Source organism: Euprymna scolopes, chromosome 31, assembly GCF_053919585.1.
Source record: "Euprymna scolopes isolate OS-2025 chromosome 31, ASM5391958v1, whole genome shotgun sequence".
In the NCBI taxonomy this organism is placed as follows: domain Eukaryota; kingdom Metazoa; phylum Mollusca; class Cephalopoda; order Sepiida; family Sepiolidae; genus Euprymna; species Euprymna scolopes.
This window is the reverse complement of record NC_136512.1, coordinates 36,967,714-36,991,675: the sequence shown is the minus strand read 5'-3', so window position 1 is coordinate 36,991,675 and position 23,962 is coordinate 36,967,714. Positions and strand designations below refer to the sequence as shown.

Sequence of the window (23,962 nt, the reverse complement as noted above, 5' to 3'; positions counted from 1 at the left end):
AATTTCAGCTCCTTAAGTGCCGTTTGAGATAAGTAGAGCCCGGATGTGTTGTCAGACACATACACTGCCTGTCGTGTTTCTCTTGATCCCACCTTAATATGCAAAAACAGGACCCCCTTGATGTGTAACTGGCTATTTGTTATACCCCTTATCCGATGGGTAGTTGGAACCAAGTACCCATTTGGGTACCCGAGGAGTCCTTGAATCTCGGGGCCAACAGAGGAAGTTTGGGCTCCTGTGTCCGCGAAGGCTTGGATGGCGTGGGTGCTCACTTTCATCGGCTTCTTTGGCACCCTTCTAAAGGTCGCATGGCACTTGTTCATTACAGTTACCTCTGCTGTAACTGAGGGGGGCGGTTCTGGGGCGCCCACCTGGAGCTGTTTCCCATTCCACTCAAGGTGAGGAATGTTTGCCAGTTGTCTCTCATTGTGTCTGTGAGTAGGGGCTTTATCCGTGGTGCAAAACATGAATGACTCCCCGCTTTTTATAGCCTCCGTTTTGGATCTATTAATTTTCCGGCACACCTTTTTAATGTGCCCTACTATTCCATAAAAGTGGCACTTGAGTCCCACTGCTGGGCAATCTTTCCGGTTCATCGATCCACTTCGGTGTGATGTTTTTCCGCAACCGTTGCAAGGTTTGGTGTCCCGTGGAGTTGACAGGGCCTTTGCCTCATGCATTTGTTGTACTTGATTCGACCTTTGTACCCCAGACATCGCGAGAGGTTGTGTGGTATCGGAAAAGTGTGGAGTTGCCTCGTCTGTTGCCTCCAGGCAAACCAACCGTGAAAACTTTAGATTCAAGGTAGGAAGTGTAGCTGCCTCTGCCAGTACCCTTCTCTGGTGTTTGATATTTCTTAACCCTGCCATCATTTGCCCGGCAACCATATCGTCTGAGTAATTAACCTGCTGCTGGCAAGTGGGTTCGTTCGGACACTGAATACGAAATTCACAAAATTTCGCCTGGCCACGTAACCTCGATAAAAAATGGGTCACTGACTCACCCTCATTTTGCTTCATGGAGTGAAACGTTTGTCGGTGGACTTCCTTGTGTAAGCCTCAAACGGCCACCAGTCGTATTTGATGAAGAAGGTACTCCTCTTCCGCATTGTTGAGTCATTCTGGTCCAATGAGCTCAAACAGTAACCTGTTCATTTCCGGTGTGCATACTTCTCGCAGTTCGTTTCGAATTGCAGCTGGATTTTCGAGTCTGCACATCTCCTTGTACCGTGACCAGGTGTCTAAAAAGAGTGCCCATTCGCTATCTGTTGAGTCCAGACCTATAGAAGGTCGCTGCATTCTTTTTGTTTGCGACGTGTTCGCTCGTCCGTGTAAGATGTCCTTCCGTAATTCAATGTTTTCTTTTTGTAACTCGACTAGTTGACGTAATAAGAGAACGTTTTCTTGTTCCATAGTGTAACGATATCTTTAGTTCAATGCTGCGATATAAGTATTTCACGTTTTCAAGTGACAATCCTGTTCGTAGCGCCATGTAAGGTTCGCGTTTTAAGCAAGCTGGTTTTCCAATCCGACAGCGTGTCGCCGTGAACGAGTGTAAACAAATAATGGCGATTCGCCTGTCCTTTTATAAGGGGGATAACTCCACTTATGCAAAGTCTAAGCGAAAGGGAGATAACTCCTTTCTGGCCTCTACAATTATAAAGGATGGAAAAAAGTTATGAGAATTTCAATTTGTTTTTTGAATGTTAAATGTTTGTAAGTTTAGTTGTAATTACCCCGAATGTTCTGGAGAAATTGAAAAAAAAACTAAACTGTACCAGATTTTTGGCCACTACTATATATATATATATATATATATATATATATATATATATATATATATATATATAAGTCTCTCTCTCTCTCTCTCTCTCTCGGTTCAAAATGTTGAGATCCAGCAACAAGCAAGAGCAAGATAGCCAGCAACAAGTTAAACTGCAGACCAGCTTAATGTGGGTACTGGTCTCCTGCTTTATGGCTTTTAAATCAGATATTTGCTTCTCCTAGAAAGGTTGCCTTTTCCATGGCTTACGGGAGCCCTCTCAACCTAAACACACACATAAATACACGTAAACACACACGGTGCTAGTTGGCCGTTGATCCCGAAAAAGGGTCCATTCGCCCTTTGGAAGGTCTTGTTTTTAATCCTTCAAGGAGACTAGCCACCCTCCTCACCAAACAAGTCTGGTGGGGCAACCAGTTTAGTCACTGGTGACCCGACCATGAGGCAGGCAGTACTATATATATATATATATATATATATATATATATATATATATATATATATATATACATGTACATATAGATATATGTTAATATAATTATATATATATATAAAGCTGAACGTCTATGTGTGTGTCTGGTCAAGAATAGGCTCCTATATGGTTGACTATTATAGAAAACTGATTACATATAATGATAGAAGAGGTATCGAGACACAGGAATGGGTATGTTTGATCTGGCATAATGATGACTCATTAAAATTGTGGGGTCTGTGTACGCATCTGGTCCACAAAGTATGGAAATAAAAAATTAAGAAATTAAAAAAAACGTTTACAAGTGTTTTTGATATAGATGTGCATAACAATACTATGTTTTAACTTAAATAGGGATGGTATAATAAAATTATGGAGTCTGCGTTCGCGGCTGACCTCTATAGAATGGAAATAGACACAAACTTTAATAAAGACTTTTCATATCTATCTGCATAAGTATACTTTGATAATTATGTTTCAGTTTGAAGAAATATGGTATAATAAAATTACGGGGTGTTCGTTTGCGCCTGACCTTCATAGAATGGAAATATGTCACAAAGTTTAACAAGGATTTTTTTAATATAGATCCACAGAATATTCTGATTAGCGTTTTAGTGTGAACAGGTATGGTATAATAAATTATGGGGTTTATCTATTTTATTTTTATTTTCATTATATTTTGCTTTGGTTTTGATACCCCAAAATTCGAAGCTATCTCTTTACAACCGTTCCTTTTCATAACCTATCATACTTTCATAAATCAGAGTCCATTTTCTGTAGGTTGTTTTTGAACCTAGTCAACGACGGGTACTTTTGCTAGTATATATATATATATATATGTGTGTGTGTGTGTGTGTGTGTGTGTGTGTGTGTGTGTGTGTGTGTGTGTGTTCATATATATACATATATATACGTACATATAATTAAATATTAATACACACACACACATATACATATATATGTGTGTGTGTGTGTGTGTATATATATATGCATATATATATATGTGTGTGTGTATGTATATGTGTGCGTGTATATATATATATATATATATATATATATATATATATATATATATATTGAGAGAGAGAGAGAGAGAGAGAGAGAGAGAGAGAGAGAGAGAGAGAGAGAGAGATTACTGATTTAGAAGTAACGGGGCATTAACAGTACATGTTATAATAATTAAAAAAAAAAGTTATTGAAACTAAGAAATGTTTCTGACTTACACTGTGTTTGTCTTATGTATGTAATCGCATAAGTCTTACCGAAAGCGGGTTTTACTCACCTTGTAATATCCTGTTAACAGGTAAACAATAGACAAGATTGGGATGAAAATCATTCCAATTGGAATAGAAAGCATCAAATAGTTGAAGTTGTTGAGGTACCGTAAGAATGGCACGCCGGAGAACCAGAGTTGTGCCACTTGAGCTTGGCATTTTCGATGAGCGAGAAACTGAAAAAAGATATATATGTTCCAAACATAAATAAGTAACAAATGTATCAAATTAAGATATTTTGGAATGTTTCTTAGATGCACACATCACATGTAACGTGTTATACATTTACATACGGGACCCACACGTTGTAGCAATCTACATCGCAAAGGAGACGAGGACAAAGAATAACTGAAACTCAGTTTTCGTGCAACAACGATATTTTTTTCCTCATTCTTCCACCATGTGTGACTTCCCGTTATGGCTGTAACGTCTCTCACGTGATCATCTTCTCAAACGTGCTCTCAAACGGTATCCGCATCTCTAACGTGATCGTCTTCTCGAACGTACTCTCTTTTTTTTTTTAGTCTTTTTTCCTTACATGGACGTATTTTTGCTTACAGCTTGGTATTTGCATATAGCTGTCTGCGCTATGTAATGCACATTTATATAGCTGGTTATGTCCTTATTTATTTGTCTCCCCATGAGGACAGAGTTAGACACAAGATCAGTTTTTAATATGGGGAAAGTTCAGCTTCCCAAAGTGGCTCTCTTTTAAGATTGGGACGAAAATAAAAATTGTTTCCGTCTAGAAGAAATTTTCCTCCACTGACTGAGGAGAAAGATGACTGAAAAAATTCTCACATAAAGTAGAAAATTGTTTTAAACTCGATGCCAGAATTTATTTTCTTACATAATCAACACCATTTCCAATGCACTTTTGCCAGCAATGAACGATGGCTGTGCAAGGGTGTCGGGAATGTACTTTGTCATATGTGGGTCATTCTAGAAGTAAAGCATTCTCAAGGCACTTTTGCCAGGAACTTAATGACACAGCTCTGCTTCTGAGACACATCCATGACAAGAGTTGCTTTCTTAGAGTCTCACATCGTCAATATTTGCAACAGAGGGATGGAACTTTTAGGTAGTGAATGCATAAGTCCATTTATCATAACAATGCAATTTTCAATTCCCTCTGATCCATTCAGGCTGAATAAAAAACAGGCAGTATTACTTTTGGGACACCACTATTATATATATATATATATATATATATACATATATATATATATATATATATATATATATATATATATATATATAAATATATATATATATATGTGTGTGTGTGTATGTATATGTGTGCGTGTATATATTGAGAGAGAGAGAGAGAGAGAGAGAGAGAGAGAGAGAGAGAGAGAGAGTCAATATTGCTAAAAACAACAAAGTGTTTTTGTTTAATTATACCTTTTGACATTTTTTTTTATTTTTCTTATCTTTTTGTGGGAAAATCAAAAGAAAAATAATGTATTCCATAATAAAGTTCCATGTGATGAATGTTTTAGATTCTTCATTGAATCATCTTCGGGTAAAAAAATCCCCAAACAAAACCAACTGCGACCCAACTAGCCACGGTAAGAAGAGATTACCCCAGGCGGGGGGTTACAGAGAGCCTAATTAGAGGTATGGTTGAAAATTGCCCCAGAAAGGGGCCAGCGAAAAAGGAATTAGAGCCGTTCTTATTTTAATGAGAGGGCCGAAAAGCACCAGATCACCCTGCCAGTCGGGAATGAAGATGGCATGGTCGCTGATGTGAAATATATTCTTTTTGTAACAGAAAAAAACACAGTCGAATTTATGAAACAATAAACTGTAAAAGTGATTATTTGGAGATATTAGCAGATGTTTTGTCTCAAGGGGCAATGGGTTTCCGGTGCGTGAGATGATTATCAATGAGAACCCCTTGTTCTGTGGAAATTTACCTGATCTGGATATGGGGGAGAGCTAGCTGATTATCTAATCAGGACGAATCAATGTGTGATGGATTGAATGATGATTGGTTAGCTGGGCTACCTTGGCATGTTCTGACTCATCGATATCCATAAGTCAGTGCAAAGCAAACAAAATCAGTTGGGTTTTTTTTGCAGAGAGTTTTTGCAGAGGTTGCAGCAAATTTTGAACTTGAGGAAACTGTCTACCGCTCCCACACCTGCTGTTCAATAATCACTCGCCTTTTAACTGATTGGAAGCAAAAAATCGGTTATTGAAAAAACTGATTAATACCCTGTTCATCGACTATTGTAGCTACCAGAAATAAAAACTTGAATTGATGTTTTATTTCTTTTATTTTTGATTCTCCTGTGAAAAACTGTACACACTTATTTTTTTTTCTCTTTTGTGAATAATTAATTCCATACGAAAACTACAACCAATATCGGTTATTATTATTGTTATTACTTATAAGTGAAGTTAAAAGAAAGAAAAACAACTAATTTGAATAGTCTTTTTCAGTGGAAGTAAAGATATAGCAGAGATCAACAACTGTTGTATCCAGTGTCATATAAACCCTGTTTTCGTGATGCAACTGGAGCTGCATCGCAGAACTTTGGTGGGGGGTCATAACCATCCAGAACTACACTTGTAACTGTATGGCCACAGTGGCCTTCTTCATGTTTTATCTTTGCCAAAGAAAGACGGGTCATCGTACCTGGTTATAAAACTAAAAAGAAGGTTGGAGATACATAAATAGCCTAAGTTTTGTGTGTCAGAATTAGAATCAATATTAAACTTAGCATTTTAAAATATTATTACTGGTTTAATGTAAGTCGTTAAGTTTTTATGTTGATAGATTCGAGTATATTTTACTTCTTATAATTTGTTTTGGAATGTATTATTTTTTTGCTATTAACTATAGTTTGTCTTGTCTTTGTTATGTTTTTGTACATTTTGACAAATTGAGCAAGTATTTATAAGATGCATAGTGAGGCGATGAGATAAGGTAGTGGTCGTAAAATCGATGTAACTATTAGCTTTAATATTATTATGGGAGTTACACTCTTCCAATGGCCATTTATATAGATAACATTGGTTCTTTATATTTTTAGTTGGAGGATGGACTGTTGTTTTGCTATAATATTTTTTGTCTTCAGTTTCTTGCAGTAAATAATGAAGGATCTCTTGTGATCACGATTGCACACACCCAGATGGACTATTTTGCATACGAGTAGGTGCCACCCAACTACCCAGCCCTTTAGTGATGCAGATTAATAGTGACTTGTTTAGTAATTTTTATTTAAATTGATTTCATGTGAAGGGAGAGAGGAGTTATTGTATATATTATTGATGACTTTATCAATTGTTTTTTGACAGGTACATTAAAGAATAAGTTTTCTACATCAAGAGAAGCAATGATTTTATTGTCCAGCTATTTTGTTTATAGGGTTTGTAATAATTATCGTGGACATTTCTAATAATATGTTTAACACTTCTAATCATATAAAAAAAACAACATGTACAAATTTAAATGTAATGTGAACAAACATCTTGCTACACAATTTTTCAGTCAGGTTGCACGCTTTATAAATCTGACCACTATCACAGTAGTTTTCTTTTTTACGCTTCAGGGGAAATATGCTATGTTTGGATTATGTAGATTAACTCACGAAATTACATGCACCATTCACAATCTTACTACTAGTACAACTGCTACTAATATTACTGTCTCGATCTTCCTCTTTTTTTTTCTTTCTCTTCCGTTTGTCGTGCAGCTCAAAAAAGAATTGGGCCAAATAAAGCATCAGTTCTTCTGTAAGGATGTGTCGAGTTGATTAAAAAGTATGAATTAATAAATAAATGTAAGCAGAATTCCACTAACTTATTTTTCATGTACACTGAGTCTTTTGGCTACATAACACAATTATTACAACTTTTGTGCCATTTATAGTAAAAATAAATGACTATGCATTTAGATATTTGCAAAAGAAAAGTGCAACTTTTTCTAACTAGAATCATATAGTTACGGACCACGTGACAACAAATTTATCACCGTCTAACTTCCACCTGCAGTGTACCTATACTCACAAAAATATAAAAAAGCAATGGAACTCTACCACTAGCTTTAAGTCGAGGTGGCAACAGACCCCACCACACCCCAAAAATAAGCTGAAAGAATAAAAATTATTAAGAAGCAATTTATCGATCTTTGACTTTCACACATTGTGCACCTTTACCCATAAAAATACAAATAAAAACAATAGCCCTCCGTCACTAACCCTAAGGCTAGATGGCAACAGACAGCCCCTCCCCCAAAAAAGAGCTAAAAGAATAAAATAAATAAAAACAATTTATCTGCCTCTGACTTTCACTCGTAATGCACTTTTGCCAACAAAAATACAAAAAAGCAATAGAATCCTACTACTAACAATAAGTCTAAGTGACAATAGACCCCTCTACCAAAAAAAAAAAAAAAAAAAAAGAAAAAAAAAGCCTGACAGTTATTCTTCCGGCTTAGAAAAAAAAGTAATTTAAACAATTTATCAGCTTCGACTCTTCAATTTGCAAACTTTCTTTCTTAATAAACAAAATAAAAATAAAATAAATAAACATAAAAACATTGCATTCTATACAATTAAGGAAATAGACACTCGTACGCGACGAGTTTGGAATCTCCGTAAGCACAAAAAATTCATAGGTGACTAATTTGTACAAACACCGGAAAGGTAGCAAAACAAACTTGAGCATGACCGACTGACCCATTGAAATGACCTTTCATAGTGACGCGAGGACATATCTAAAAAAAAAAGAATCCTTGTTAGGAGTGAGTCAGTCAGAAATTGCACGTATGAGGTCATCTAAAGCAATGATTTCTTACATTAATTGAATTTAAATGTGACGCCAAACAAGAATAAAAAAAAAAGAGAACCAAAATGGTGGGGACTGTGTTTACTGAACAAGATGGCGACAAAATACAGCCAAATTCTTGATTTAATTACAATGTTTAAAAATACATATCTATACTAAGCTATATGATAAATCTTTGTAATTAATTCATTAATTCCTACTGTCCTATGAATAGGACACCAAATAATTTCTTTTTAAAATCTATAAAATGATATGTAATAGTACTGCTTACTGCATAATTACTCTGAAGAAAGGATAAAATTCATCTTTGTTCATCGGCTTCTTTCCGAGGGTTGTTGGAACCCTCTTAAAAATTCTTGTAAAATTTGCTAAAATTCTATTTGATGTACGAACTTATATAAATGAGTCTTGCAATAGTAAGTCACTAACTTATTTCTAAAAGTGTAATGTAACTCTTTGCGTAAACTGCTTTACTCCTCACCATAATGTGTAAATTTTATCTTGAATGTATAACCTTTGATTTCTAAAATATATGACATGCACCCGGTGTCTATTTATAGGAGATTCAATATTTCGCTTTCTAAATAAAATAAATAACTTTTTCTTTTGAATTTGTTTATTTCAATCCATTTTTAGTCATTGCTAGGGCTAGAACAACAGCATATTCTTTTCATTGTTTTGACTCTCGAGTGTGTATCCATTGATATCTTATATGCTTTTATATAGAGTGATGTGATTCTTAGTTGATTAACTGTGTCGGATATATACTCGAGAGTCAAAGCAATGAAAAGAATATGCTGTTGTCATAGCCCTAGTCATTACACAAAGTTTCAGCTGAATAATAAAAAAAATAGACACCCTGCGACAATGAGTTAACTTAAAGAGTCTTCTAATTGTTTACTTGTAGAGAAAAGTATTCTTATGTCAGTTTATCCTGATAAACTCCTGTACAGAAAGACATTAGACACTCAAGGATAGTGTCTAGTAGGCATTCAAGTTCTCTATGAAAGCATGTTTATTGATATCCTCTACAGAAGGTAAGACACAAAGTTAGGTATTGTTTTGAAAAGCCAACACACTAGAATTAGTACACTCTGGCCTATAAAAAATGCATAAGCAGCATCGTCGGTATTCCCTGTTAGGTTAGCATTCCTTCTTTGATTCAGTTTCGAACGTTTGAGTTAATTTTAGTCCTAGCACTCGGACTTATGGTTAGTTTGGTCAAAGGCAGGGGAGTCCACCATCGAAAATGAACCACCCAACTGTCTCTCGTCAAATGTTAGACTCATGAGGGCAAAGGCTTTCATATAACGTTGAGTCAGGTATAGGTAAAAGAAATAAAAATACCTGTATCCTCATTAAATCTTCCATGCATACAGTTAACAACTGAAGCTGAAAGATTCAATAAAGCGAGAAAAATGGAAAGGATCACACAAAAATCCAAATAGTTGAGTTTTATCATTTTCTTTTTTTTTTTTGTAGACCTTTTTTGTTAACAACTGTAATAAAAACATGTAACTGACAGAAATAAATAAAAGAAGTATGTGTCAGGAAATAACCCTTTAATATTTCCATTATCAGAAGGTCCGCTGAGGCTTAAAACACAAGAGGGCCTTTCAGGCTGAATGTTGATCGGAAGACCAGTCGGGGCTTGAAACACAAGAAAGCCCTTTCGATTGAATGTTTTCCCAATAAGCTAAGCTTAACACAAGGAGGAACACTTCACATGAAGGGGGGGGGGGAGGAATCAAAGATATGGTATGAATATATTAGTAGAAAAGTCATTTAAATCCAGTTAACAGATGTCGAACACAATATTGGGTTTTCTCCGATTATCTTTCTTTCTTTTAAAACGGAAGCTGCAAAGAAATGGAAAATTATCAACTTGATCTTGGGTAGTCCACAGAGAAGGTTTTAATCCAGGCATATGTGTCTAAATAGTTCATAGAAGGCAGCCGACCCTGAGCCTTTCCAGGTAGAGTTCATCCAACAGTGGTCCTTGTGCAAAACCTAGTAAGAGTCTGACATAGCGGGTATCCACTGACCCTAGTGAGGTGGCAAGTTGTTTGTTTTGGGATGCAACAAATCAAATCTCATAAGATTCTTTGGATGAAAGACATTGCCTCATATTTTTGTTTTCTCTTCCTTCCATAATCTTAGTACTCCCATCTGATAGCCTTGTGCCATCCAGTTAAGGAAGCCAATTTCTTCAATAATTCCATATGTGGCCATCATAGGTTCCTTGCCACGCCATTCGACCGGCATCTTGTTTTGATGACTATCACAGTTGAACATGAATAAAGAAGTGTTTCTATTATCTCAGTACTCCCAACTGTTTGGCTTGTGTCGCATCATTAGGGAACCGACTTCCTCAATATTACATAATACATAGCTGCTCTAGGTTTCTTGTTACACTATTCAGTCGATGCTGTTTCATATCGGTTATCACCAAACACAAATCAAGAAGTGCCCAGAAATCTTTTTTTCCCTTTTAGGCTTCCACATGGCCTGTGGGCATTAGGTCACTAAAACTCTGATAGGTCTTTGCCTACGTGATGCAATTGTCTCTAGTTATGGGGGCCAACACCTTCCAGCCAAGCCCCCTTGCTTTCGTCTGGTGCGACTGTGATAGTAGCCTCAGCCAATTAGCAATGCTTCTCAGAGAGAAGATAAAGCCTGGGAAGGTGAACCTTATAGAACTGAAAAGAATTATACTTTACCGACAGAACAAAGCCAGAACAAACCACAATGGCCTACTTTCTGTTGGACTGATTGCTGAGGACGTATCTTTTACTTGGTATGAACACACCTACTCAAGCTGCGTCAGGTAAGTACTAATAAAGGTGCGGACTGGAAATATTTTTCCTCGCTTTTTGTTCCCTCTGTGCTTTCTTTCTCTCATCTTTCTCTTCATCAGTGTCCATTTCTACCTTTGGCGAATACACAGGTAGCTCGTCTAGCTACAACCACTGTAAATAATTTTCCTTTCTGTGTACCTGGAGCTAAATAAAACTTCCATTAGCAGAGTTTCTTTCTTTGACAAAGTCACTAACATGTATGTAAGTGACCAAGATCTGGTGCAGGTGTATCGTCATAGCGGGATTGAAGGAAAAGAAGGAAAAGAAAAGGTGAGGAGGGAAAAAGTACATATCAATGCGAGAGCAGAAAAAGCAAGTGTTGACATGACAAAGTTTTTTTTTAACCACATGGGGACAAAAGAAACTTTTAAACAAGATGTAGGATTCATTTATCCTCGAAACTTTTAACAAGATTATCGGGCGACCATATATAGGTGAACAAATTACTGACATAACAGCTGGTTATAACTGCAGTTTAAGAAACTGTTAATTGACCCCGAGTGGAAAAGTCAGAATGAAACCATATTGCTGTTGGCTTGGGAAATACGTGTCAGATGGCTTGATGTGGAAACGACCGGTAATAAATGCGTTTTCTTTCAACTGAAAAAGAACTTGTGTTGAAAATCATTCCTTTGTTTTTTTGCAAGACTTTCATACACAACGTCGGGTCTGTATTTACATGTAATGACAATGCTATATTTCCAAGGACTACCCATATGTAAAACAAAATAAGATGGAATGCTTCCCAGCTGACTACAACATAATTGTTATCAAGTTCAATGTTAACAAATTCTTGTTGAGCCATTCTCTATAACAATCAAATTCTGCCTGGTTTCAACAATCGTCTCCAATCATAAAGGGGTTTGCCTCAACACCCACCAGACAAACTTATTAACATTTATCATCAATTGACATTTGGCCGTGATGAGCAGTGTTTCATAAATGGCAAAAAATATTGAAAGAAAAATTTTATTAAAAAAATATAATGAAATTATTAAACCAAATATAAGATTAAATATGTATATAATTTTATTAATATACAAGAATACCCATTTTGCGGATGAGTAAAATTATTTCCCTGGGCAGATATTTTGTACTACTTCTGTTCTCTTATGAAGATTAAAATCATGATATAATGATACTAAACGTTATTTTTAGAATCCTTATTCGAATTTTAATCAAAACCCATTACATCATTTTGATTTGTGAAAATGTCTAAAATTTATTTTTCTACATAGTAACCACAATTCTCCTTGTCCTTGTGCCAGGAATTCAATGACTCATCTCTTCTTCTGATGCACGTCTATGACGTTTCACACCATCAATATCTGCAACAGAGAGATCAAACTATCAGGTCATGAAATTCAAAGAATCTTGCTTAATTGGTGTCTAATAATTATGGATCAAATTAAATGCAAATCTGAAATATTTGCACTTTCAAATTGGAGGTTGTGCCCATATTATGTCAACTCCATTTAAAACGCCCAAAAGAAACTGAAAATTTAAGAATATTTATTGACATCTAATAACTATTATTCAGATTTGACAAAAATCGGCGATATCTGAATTTTGCCGATGGATAATCACCCTGTTTTTACTATCCTGAAATAAAATTAAATCAAACTAAATATTTCCAATATTATTCACCTTTACGTCTAGTGATTGTGCTTCAAAAATCATCAAGATCGGTTAATTAGTTTAAGGATAGATCCTGTACATACAAATATATAAACATATAAACATACCTAACTTCATGTAGACAGTGATAAGAGAGTGTATTTATCGTCTTTACATAACACTAAATTCAACTAAATATAGCCAATATTTGGATCCCTCATGCCTAGTAGCTGTCTTTCAAAATTCATAATCATTGGTTACTCCTGTACATACAAATATATAAACATATAAACATACCCGACTTTATAAAATTTATGTAAAACCGCAGGTATTGATGGACGATCGAGTTGATACCTTTTATTGTGTTGAATTAACATCTATGAACCAACAACCATACAAACACTGAAGATAGAGATACACGAATTTATGACACATATTTGACAGACAATTCACTATTGTCTATTAACTATAATGTATATATATGTGTGTGTAATTTTTATTGCGTTAATGAGGTCAATCAATGAATATCTCTATTTATTGAGGCAATAACAAATATATAAATTCGTCGATCTATCAAATTAGACCATAATCAATGTATTTATTGATTGCACCTGTCTGACGTAAGAGATAAACATGTGTATTGTTTTACCATGAACAAGAAAAATATACATTGATTAGTTCCTGCTTGGAGCAGATACATAGATAATTGATATACGAGTGGTGTTCCAAAAGTATTGCCTCCTATTTTTATTCCACCCGAATGGATCAGAGGGGACTGCAAATTACAATATTATGATGATTAAACTTATGCATTCATGCCCTGAAAGTTTCATCTCTCTGTTGCGCTGTGAGACTCTAAGAAAAAACACCCTGTCATGGGTGTGCGTCACAAGCAGAGATGCGTCATTGAGTTCCTGGCAAAAGTGCATTGAGAATGGTGCTGACTATGTAGAAAAATAAATTATGGAGAACAAAAGGTCGCTCCTTTAAATGGTACTACTCTCATCTTCGTAGCTCTTCACCTTTTCGAGTTAGAAAAAATAATAGAAAACTTTACTTTTGGAACAATGTTTGTATGAAAAAGGGCGCTCTGGATGTTACATGAAAGGGCTGTCCCCTTTTCATGTAATTAAGAAGGTATACTAGATAAGTGAAAATGATATTAGGATAAGGCTAGAATCGAACCCTGTAGGCAAGTGTTAAAGATAATGGAAAATGGAATTTTAGGATTTCAGTCCATTGTTAATTCTATTAGAATAGGTAATTAATATTAATGTCAGAAAAAGAGTCGATTGTCCATTCTTTTAGAAATCTGGATATTAAATATGCCAGTTAAATGAATTCACAATGCAAATTAAATATATTGTTTAAAAATAGGTTAGAATTAGAATTAAGGATTCTTTGTTTGCCAAAAGTGTGTTTGGACAAACATATGTAAAGCCACATGAAAATTAGTCACATTTGAAAACACACTTCTGACGTCATAAACAAAGGAGATTTCTCAATATAGGACTCTGAGGATTCGAAGTTAGAAAGAGTTGGTGAGAGAGAGTCAGTTAGGAGAAATCGAGAGGAGAGCCCCTTAGAAGCGAAGGGGGGAAAGTAAAGCATGTAGATCAAAGTTTGAATTCCTGACATCATCATTCACCGGTTGAATAATAAAGGAACCAACTATGTTTGTAACTGTTGTCTCGTGTCGTCATTCCTCACAACCAAAAAAGGTAAATGTGTTTTTATCATCATCTTGTAACGAACTTTGTACAACCCTTCAAAGTATAATGTGCCTCCTCCAGTAACAATACTGTATCTCCTCTCCTCCATCATAATAATGAATCTCCCCTTCCTCTGTGTTAAGAACTTGCACCATATCTCCCAGTCCGTATTAATATGAAATCCCCAGACTGATATAAATGTCTCTCCTTCATCATCACCATCGTTATTTGTGTATTATGAGTCCCGTTATATATGTCCCCATTAATGTGTCCCCAATACGAGCCCCCTGCAATACAACATGGATGCCCATGCACAGTCCTCGTTCATTGCTGGCAAAAAACGCATTGATAAAGGCAGTGACTATGTAGAAAAAAAAAACTTTGGAGTACTAAAGGTCACTTATTTTAATGGTATAACTCTCGTCTTCGTAGCAGTTCAACTTTTTGAGTTAAAAATTCAGGAGGTTTACTTTTGGAACGAACCTTATACATGCGGCATGTGGGCAATCTTTTTTGGAGAGGTTAGTTACATGATATACTTGTACTTCAAACAACATTCGCCTGAATTGAGTTAAGTTGGCTCCAATCATCCTCACCACTAATCCTCATCATTAATATCTCCAAGCTTGATGATTTCAAGTCAACGAGTTGTAATTCAATGATAAAGAGACCTTTTGGAATCAGCTAGAGATTTTCACATTTAAAAGCCTTATACCTGGCTTTCTTTTTACTCTGATGAAGACGAGTATAGTTGAAAGTGTGTCATAAAAAAACATGGTGACTTCAGAGTAGATTTAGCTGGAGTCCACAGATGTTTGTATAAATTCAAGGGCGAAGTTTGTCTATAGATCAAAGGCAATAAACTCATAACCTATGGCTTGCGAACTACCAATACCTCAGTCCTTTTGTTTTTAATATGCACGCACACACGCACGCACACACTCGCATGCACACACTCGCACACACACACACACAAACACACACACACACAAACACACACACACACAAACACACACACACACACACACACACATATATATATATATATATATATATTCCTCTTTCTCTCTCTTTTCATCTTTCTGATTTGCAATTCATTTAGACTTTGGACACCGCTCCCAGCAGCCGCAAAAGTTGAGATCTGATCTCTACTGGCGACAAACAACATTTATGTTCTAAGGCTCCTTCAATCTATCTATATATATAAAAGTGAAAGTGTCTGTCTATCTGTCTGTCTGTCTGTTTGTGCGTGTACATTTTCCTACGCAATAACTCTGTCAATTTTCAGTCTACAGACTCGAAATTTGATATACAGGGTACTGATATTTGGAAAAATCGATGTGATTAATTTTTGGCAAGAAATTTGGTGTGTAAGGAGTCAAAGTTCAATGATTTAATCCTTGAGAACTCTACCAAACTCCTCCGACAATTCTGAGTATAAACAATTGAAATTGTAGATATAGGTTCCTTGGACATGGATCTTACTTAATAACTTGATTTGAGCTTAAATTTAAAATTTAAAAAACATTTGACTTCTGCGGTCTCTACCAAATTACTCAGACAATTTCTGGTTTAAACATTTGAAATTTTACATAAAGAGTATTCAGAGATAGGGCAAGCTTTTTAATCGGTTTGGGTCGAAAATTTGAGCTACCAATATATAAATGTATGTATGTCTGTTTGCATGTCTGCCTAAAACTTTCGACAGAGGCAACAGATTTTCACAAGATCAGTATTGTTTTGAAGTTCGATCCTTCAGACGACAATTACCGAAAAATTGGCTAAAAACATTAATTTCTTCACCCTCAACTGGGCACTTTTCAACAGGGAGAGGTCACTTTTTTGCCGATATTTTCGAAAGTCATCCCCTTGTTTCAATTGTCCAGTCTTAATTTAAACCTACGTCACTTCCAGTTTGCCAATGGTCATAACAATAAAGACGTCATTTTTTTCCGTTCTTTCCCTCCTTCACGGTACAGGTTCGAGCCTACCTTCCTACTACCACTTTTATTTTTACTCAAAACACCCCCCCCCAAACACCTGGGCAACGCCGGGCTCCCATGCTAGCATATCTATAAAAGTTAAAGTGTCTGTCTGTCTCTGTGTGTGTCTGTCTGTGTACATTTTCCTACGCAATAACTCTGTCAATTTTTAGTCTACAGATTCGAAAGTTGATATACAGGGTACTGAGATTTGGGAAAATTCTTGTAATGCGTTTTCGGCTACAAATTTGGCTGTTAATGGGTCAAAGTTAAACGATTTGATCTTTGAGAACTCTACCAAACTCCTCCACCAATTTTGAGTATAAACAATTGAAATTTTAGATATAGGTTTCTTGGACATGGATCTAACTTGATAACTTGATTTGAGCCAAAAACAATGAATGTTAAAGGGTCATAATAGGGGTCAAAGTTTTTAAAAATTTGACCTCTGCGGTCTCTACCAAATTACTCAGACAATTTCTGGTCTAAACATTTGAAATTTTACATAAAGAGTATTCAGAGATAGGGCAAGCTTTTTAATCGGTTTGGGTCGAAAATTTGAGCTACCAATATATAAATGTATGCATGTATGTTTGCATGTCTGCCTAAAACTTTCGACAGAGGCGACGGATTTTCACAAGATCAGTATCGTTTTGAACCTCCACCCTTCAAACAACAAATACCGAAAAATTGGCTAAAAACATTAATTTCTTCACCCTCAATTGGGCACTTTGCAATAGGGAGGGGTCGCTTTTTTTGCTGATATTTTCGAAAGTCATCCCTTGTTTCAATTGTCTAGTCTTAATTTAAACCTACGTCACTTCCGGTTTGCTGATGGTCGTAACAACAAAGACGTCATTTTTTTCCGTTCTTTCCCTCCTTCACGGCACAGGTTCGAGCCTGCCTTCCTACTACCACATTTTTTTTCTCAACACACACCTCCAAACACCCGGGCAACGCCGGGCACCCATGCTAGTATTAAAATAAATTTCTATTTTTCATAAAATAATATGTATTCTTTGCTTAATACATACAGCATTAAATTCCCGTTGAACAGATGTAGTCAATGCCATATCAACTCCTTGATTAAAAGGGGATGTGCATATCGTCTATGGCTTATCATTTAACACCTGGAGAGCTGGTTGCCATGCTCAAGACGTAATAAGCCTTCCAGAGACGTCACCGCAGCACGGACTCAATAAGTTACACTCTTCCTGGCAAACAAACTTATTCCAGATTGAGTAACCTCTAGTCACTCAGTGTTTCAATGATGAACCCCATAGATTCGGGGGTTCCAGGTCAGCTTTAACCATCATCAGTCAGGTTTTTCTTTGTCCACCACATCAGTTTTTCCGATCTTGCTCAGAAGCTGGAGCAATTGATTCATATATGAACTCTCCCTATTAATAGTGAAGGGCATGATCCAGTCAGTGTAGACATCTCATAAAGATGACTTGTCCAGGAGAGTTAATTTTGCAGCAGTTTTGTTTGCTATCATTGGATATGGAGGATGTGATGCAAACAGTGATGATTAAAAATTTTCAATCACCTAATGTCATCGATTCGTATTGGTCAGGGCTCATTGCCAAGTAGGAAAATTATTAACCCCAGCGTTTGGTAGATCTTTACTTTACTGCTATGACTTATCTCAAATCTTGACTAGCACCAAGAACTGAGTTGGTGGAAGTTGCATGATATATCAGTAAATCAACCAATCAAAGTAAATCAACCAACCAAAGTCTCAAACAAAAACTTCTACATTCGCACTGGAATAATACCATAGAGTGCTATTATGCTAAAAAGAAGACTGTCATGGTTTGACCATTTTATGAGACTACTACCAGGAACATCTGCACGTCAAACACGACAACTTAACAAAAACTAGCAGGATTTCCAAAGATTACGTGGCTAGACTGAGTGACAAAAGACTAGAAATCATGACCAAAATTCCATTCTGAAAACGACATTACTCTTTCCAATCCTGCATGGCCGATAAATCTGCCCTAGCAATATAGCTACGAAGATGACACGGTCGAATAATTTTGCTAATAACCTCTTGTCTTTTTAGCTAATTATTGCTTAATTGGGTCAGAGTCCAAAGGGTTAACAATCAATAGCTTTGAAGTTAAGTGTTCTAACGGAAATAAATGAAGAAGAGCTGTTATTTATTAATAATTTTTTAAGAGCATATTAACTAAGTTAACGAATTTAAACTTGATAAAAGTTGTGTCCTTTGATTTATGTATATAGTGCTGTGTCCATTTTATGGAAATCACTCCAAACAAAGCGTAAATCCATTTGATGTAAGGAGCTAAACTTTTTTTAAAATACTACTTCAAGATCACCACTAGCCAACTATGTCTTTGATGGATGGATTCCAACCTCCAAAACAGCAATTCTTTCCCCTTTGTCAAAAACATAGCTCATAAAAAGTGAGGACTAAAGGACAAAAAATAGAAGTGATGGTTACGAGTCTGTTTAACGTAAACCTAACATCTACTTCCTACCCTTGTTTTGTTTAGTTAAACACAAAAGATTTACTGTATATATTATTCAATTATTGGAATTCTTTGTGATGCGTAATTTGTATATTTTATTTATTTATTTATTTGCGGTCTATTATCTTTATCATTATAGTTGTTGGTTCACAACGTTTCTAGCAACTATTCCTCTGGCCTTCATCAGGTGGTTAGCCGCAACAGAATAGGAATAATGAATGTCTTAACTGCATCTTCAGTAATTACTACCTTCCATAGTTGTTGTCTCACCACGTTTTGGCCAACTAATCCTCTGGCCGACTTTGGGTAGGATTGAAACTGCTATCTTTAGACAATATTCACCTGGAACTATAGAGATTCAATGTTTCGATTTACTGCGCCATGGGCCCCAAAGAGGAATAGTTGGCTGAAACGTTGTCAAACAACTATAAAGATGAAAAGAATAGTTCGCAAATAAATAAATAAAATTTACTGTATTATTTGGATTGTGTCGACTATTGTTCTCATCTTGCATATTTTTCTCACAACGTTTCCATTGATGTAACCTCCAACCTTCTTCAAGTGTATTGTGACAATACTTCTTATTTGTAAATGCTGGAAAGAATGCTTTTGTTTTTTTTCCGACAAACCATAGTTATCAGAATTCAAAGCGTGTGATGCATCAAGAAACATTAACAGAAATATCCGATCAAATTCGTATGGACCCGAAACAATACAAAAATGGAAACGACTCGACGCTCTTTATTGAGTGTTTTTATATTCTACCAGTTGTGATGCACACAACGTTGATCAAGAGAAGATTGCAACTGCCACGTATATGCCGTGTGATGATGTCTTGAAGTGAAATTTGGATAGTGAGGGTTGAAGAAGTGTTTCCTGGACAAAAATGGTATAAGAATGATATTTTGATGTGGAACAAAGTGAGTGTTAAAGACAGGCTTAGATCTGATGACCTCAGAAGAAAATTAAATCTGACCAGTATGGGGAAATGTATGCGGAACAGGAGACTTTGATAGTATGGTTACGTTAAAATAATGGATCAGATGGCTTGGTTAGATTTTTTTTTTTTTTTTTTTACACAGGCATCACATTATCAAGGTCAAGAGGCCACTCGAGGATAAGGGTTAAAGAGTGTACAGTAGAAATTGGACAATATAGTAACCAATTCGGTAAATTTGTAACTTATATGGAACGGCTCATCAAGAACTTGTTTACGTTAGACTTGAAGACAACCATATTGTAGTCAGCCAGAAAGCAGGAAAACGGAAGACAATTCCACAGGCGTGCAGTTCTAAGAAAGAAGCTTTGTTCATGGAATCTGCGTTTAGGTTTAGGCACAGATAAAGAGTGGGGGTAATTATTGATAGTGTTTTCAGCTAAACGAGTGTTTCTTGTGAAAGTTTGGCGAGGGGGGACTTTCCATGAAAATAACGATACATTAGAGACAAACTCGCAATATCTCTTCTGTGAGATAGAGGTTGCAGGGAAGAGAAAAGGACATCTCCTACGAGGCTACAACGTCTATTTTGAACTCTATCAAGGCAGGCCAAGTCCTTTCTAGCAGCTCCTGCCCAGATGTGGCAACAGTATTCCATCCTTGGACATACCTGGCTCTTATATAGATAGAGAATTGCATCAGCAGTGAGATATCTACTGGATCGATAGAAAAATCCCACTATTTTTCCAGAAGCCTTGGCAACAGATTTGATGTACATGTTCCATTTAAGATCAGGAGTAACGGTCAAACCCAGAAGCTTGTCAAAACTTGAGGTCTCCTGAAAACGAGAGCCATTCATTTCAATTGATGCCAGATGTGGATCACTGTGTTGATGATGTAAAGAGAGAAGCTTGGTTTTAGATACATTAAAAGTAACCAACCATTCCTTTCCCCATTGTACCACATGCTCAAAATCAGAGGAGAGAGAATCTGAGAGAACTTGGTCGTTTACTGTTTTAGATGTGCTACTATAAATGGTAGTGTCATCAACATAAATGTCTACAAATGATGTAAGGATCTGATTTGGAAGATCATTAATGTAGATCAGGAAAAGAGTTGGGCCCAGGATGGACCCCTGAGGGACTTCAGCATTAATACTGTGAGCTTCTGATTTTTGCCCCTCAACTACTACTCTTATGAACCTATCATAAAGAAATGATTTAATAATTGAGAAGACATTTCCAGCTATACCATAACTAGAGATCTTGTGAAGTAAACCTTTATGCCATACTCTGTCAAAGGCCTTAGTTATGTCAAGAGCAATTGCCCTAGAAAGGTTGCCTATGTCGAGAGATTTGCTAATCCTATGAGATATAACTGTAAGTACATCTGCTGTAGATCTAGCAGAACGGAAACCATATTGAGTGTCACTAAGAAGGTTATTTCTGTTGGGATGTTTGATTACTTCTGTATTTAACACAGATTCCAGCAACTTACTCATGACGCACAGGAGACTTATTGGCCTGTACTGAGAGGAGGATGAGCGATCACCTGAATTCTTAAATACAGGGCATACTGATGAGATTTTCCAGGGTGATGGGAAGTTATTCTCCTTAAGACAACGTTTAAACAGTTTTGTAAGTATGGGCGCTAGTTCTGGTTGAAGTTTTTTGAGTACTATAACTGGAATACCATCAGGGCCTGTTGCTTTACTCGGATCAAGGTTTTTGATTAGCTTGGAAACATCACGTACAGATATATGTATATCACATAGCGTGTTTTCTGATACAGGTCCATTGATGATAGTTGGGATAGAGCACACGCTTCTGTTCAGGATTCTGTTTCCTATTTGCCAAAACTGGTGGGAACCAAGCTGCTGCTCAGCTACTTTGGACTTGACGGACTGAGCATACAACTCTCTTGCGTTCTTTATTACTTTTTAACAATGGTTGCTGGCAGTCCTGAAAGCGGCTTTAGTTTCCATACATCTATTACCTTGGAAGCAGTAGAAAAACATGATTTCTGTGTGCAATGGCAGTAGCACATTCTGGAGAGAACCATGGCTGGCTGTTAGGTTTTTGCTGGAACTTTTTCGAGGGTATGAAACGGTCTATACCTACAATTAACCATTCTGTCAGGTCTGATAATATACAGGACACATCCTTTTTAAACATGGAATGCAGAGGTAGATCCGATATAAATGTACGGAAGCTATCCCAGTCAGCCTTAGTGTATCGATATACTGTACGATGGAGAGGTACGTCTGGGGACTTATTACATTTCATTTTTATCTTAATTGATACAACAGAATGGTCGGAAGATCCAAGTTGAGACGGAACGGAAACTAAACATAGTTCAGGGCAAGTTGTGAGAAAAAGGTCTAGGAGACTCGCATACTGGCCATCATTGTCGGGCACACAGATGGGTTCGTGAACAAACTTACTGAGGTCATAAGTAATGGAGAAATCATGACAGAACCTCCCCTCATCATCGGTCTTGTTTGACTGGGTCAACCATTCCACGTTGTGAACATTGAAGTCTCCACATACGTGAATGTTAGCTGAAGGATAAGCAGATAGGACTTGGTCAATTTTCTCAGATATGTTTTTAAATATAGTAACTCCGCTGTTGTGGGGGCGATAGAGAGTAAATATAAATGCAGTAGCGTGAGCTAATGCAACCCGGAAACACATATAGGGTAAGTTAGGATCTTCTCTGGAGATGTCCCTACCACATGAAAAGCCATCTTTAATATAGGCACGTATTCCATGCCCATGGCGATCTTGGGGGTCAGATTTAGAAGTTAAGTTAGAGTATCCTTTAATTGCGAACTCTTCTAGGGAAATAGCTTGTCCAATGCCAGTTTCACTTAAAAATAAAAGGTCTGGTTTAGTTTCCTGTAATTGGGTTTCAACCTCTGATGTTGGAGAAGGAGATATGGTAGTGGGGGTCTACGCTGTAAGTTGGAGAACCAGGTTTAATCGTGTATTTTTTCTTGAAACTTGTCATGCTGGAATTTTGGAACTTGTGGACTAGGTCGTCAGATTTGCTTAGAGCAGGACAGAGAGGGGAAACTAAGAGAGAAAAAGAAACGAAAAAAATTTTTTTTTTGTAGAACATAAGGTAAAGCCGTTACAATTACCCACTAATATGGCATCGAGAGGCCCCATCAGAAGCTACTGCATGGTCCAGAATACATTCACCAAATGACAATACAGCAGCCCCAGTACTTTGCATCTGCTGATAGGACAGCCTCCTTAGTGGTTAATCCAAGGTTCGGGTCCCTGATTATCAGGCGGATAACGTCAGCTTAGATAAAACGTTTACCTCCAGCACCCTTACTAGTGACATGGCTACAAGGATAGACATAGAAACAGAAAATTTCCACCATCTCTGCCAACTGTTCACGCAAAATACTGCCAACCTAGAAAACAGCTTTTTCTTCTCCCTTTGTCAGAAAAATCACTCATTAAAAAATGAGGACTGAGGGACAAATAAGGAGAAGCGAGAGAGAGTAATGGGAGCTGCCGATAACGCATCCACAATGCGTTTTCTACTCTCCATTAAAAAAAAAACAAATTATTAAGTATTATACTTAACAAAAGTCCAACGGAGGTGTTTAAGGGAAAGTATGGTGATAGATTCCCCTCTCACAAACTAAAAATGAATACAATTACCTAATCTATTTTTACAATCAACTTGGTAGATAAATAAACATTTATGGACGAGAAAAACGCTAGCATTTAATAAAACAGAAATACATAAATTAAATACTGAAATAAAATGTAGTTATTAATATTTGAATCTAAAGATAAAAAAAACAGGATTAATATAGAAGTCACTTATTTCGAAAAAACACTTTTGTCTCCAAAATGCAAACTGTAGAAAAGAATTTTAGTTTTAATAACATCATGTTCAAAAGACTTTTTTTTTTTCAAATTAACCATTAAAAGAAAAGCGTGATCTTATTCTGGACTTTAGCTAGTTACGTTTTAAGAAACTTGCGATATAAAAGAAAAGCGGAGGGAGGGGT

The 23,962-nt window shown here is 36.4% G+C and overlaps 1 protein-coding gene across 2 annotated transcripts in view; it reads right to left on the bottom strand.

Moving 5' to 3' along the window:
• Positions 1-23,962, bottom strand: part of LOC145255696 (short transient receptor potential channel 7-like) — a 267,600-nt gene that overhangs the window by 71,434 nt on the left and 172,204 nt on the right. For both annotated transcript variants that reach the window (XM_080114270.1, XM_080114271.1), the window contains exon 5: positions 3,537-3,704. In XM_080114270.1, coding sequence (XP_079970396.1) covers positions 3,537-3,704 — 168 coding nt within the window. The remainder of the gene's footprint in view (positions 1-3,536; positions 3,705-23,962) is intronic.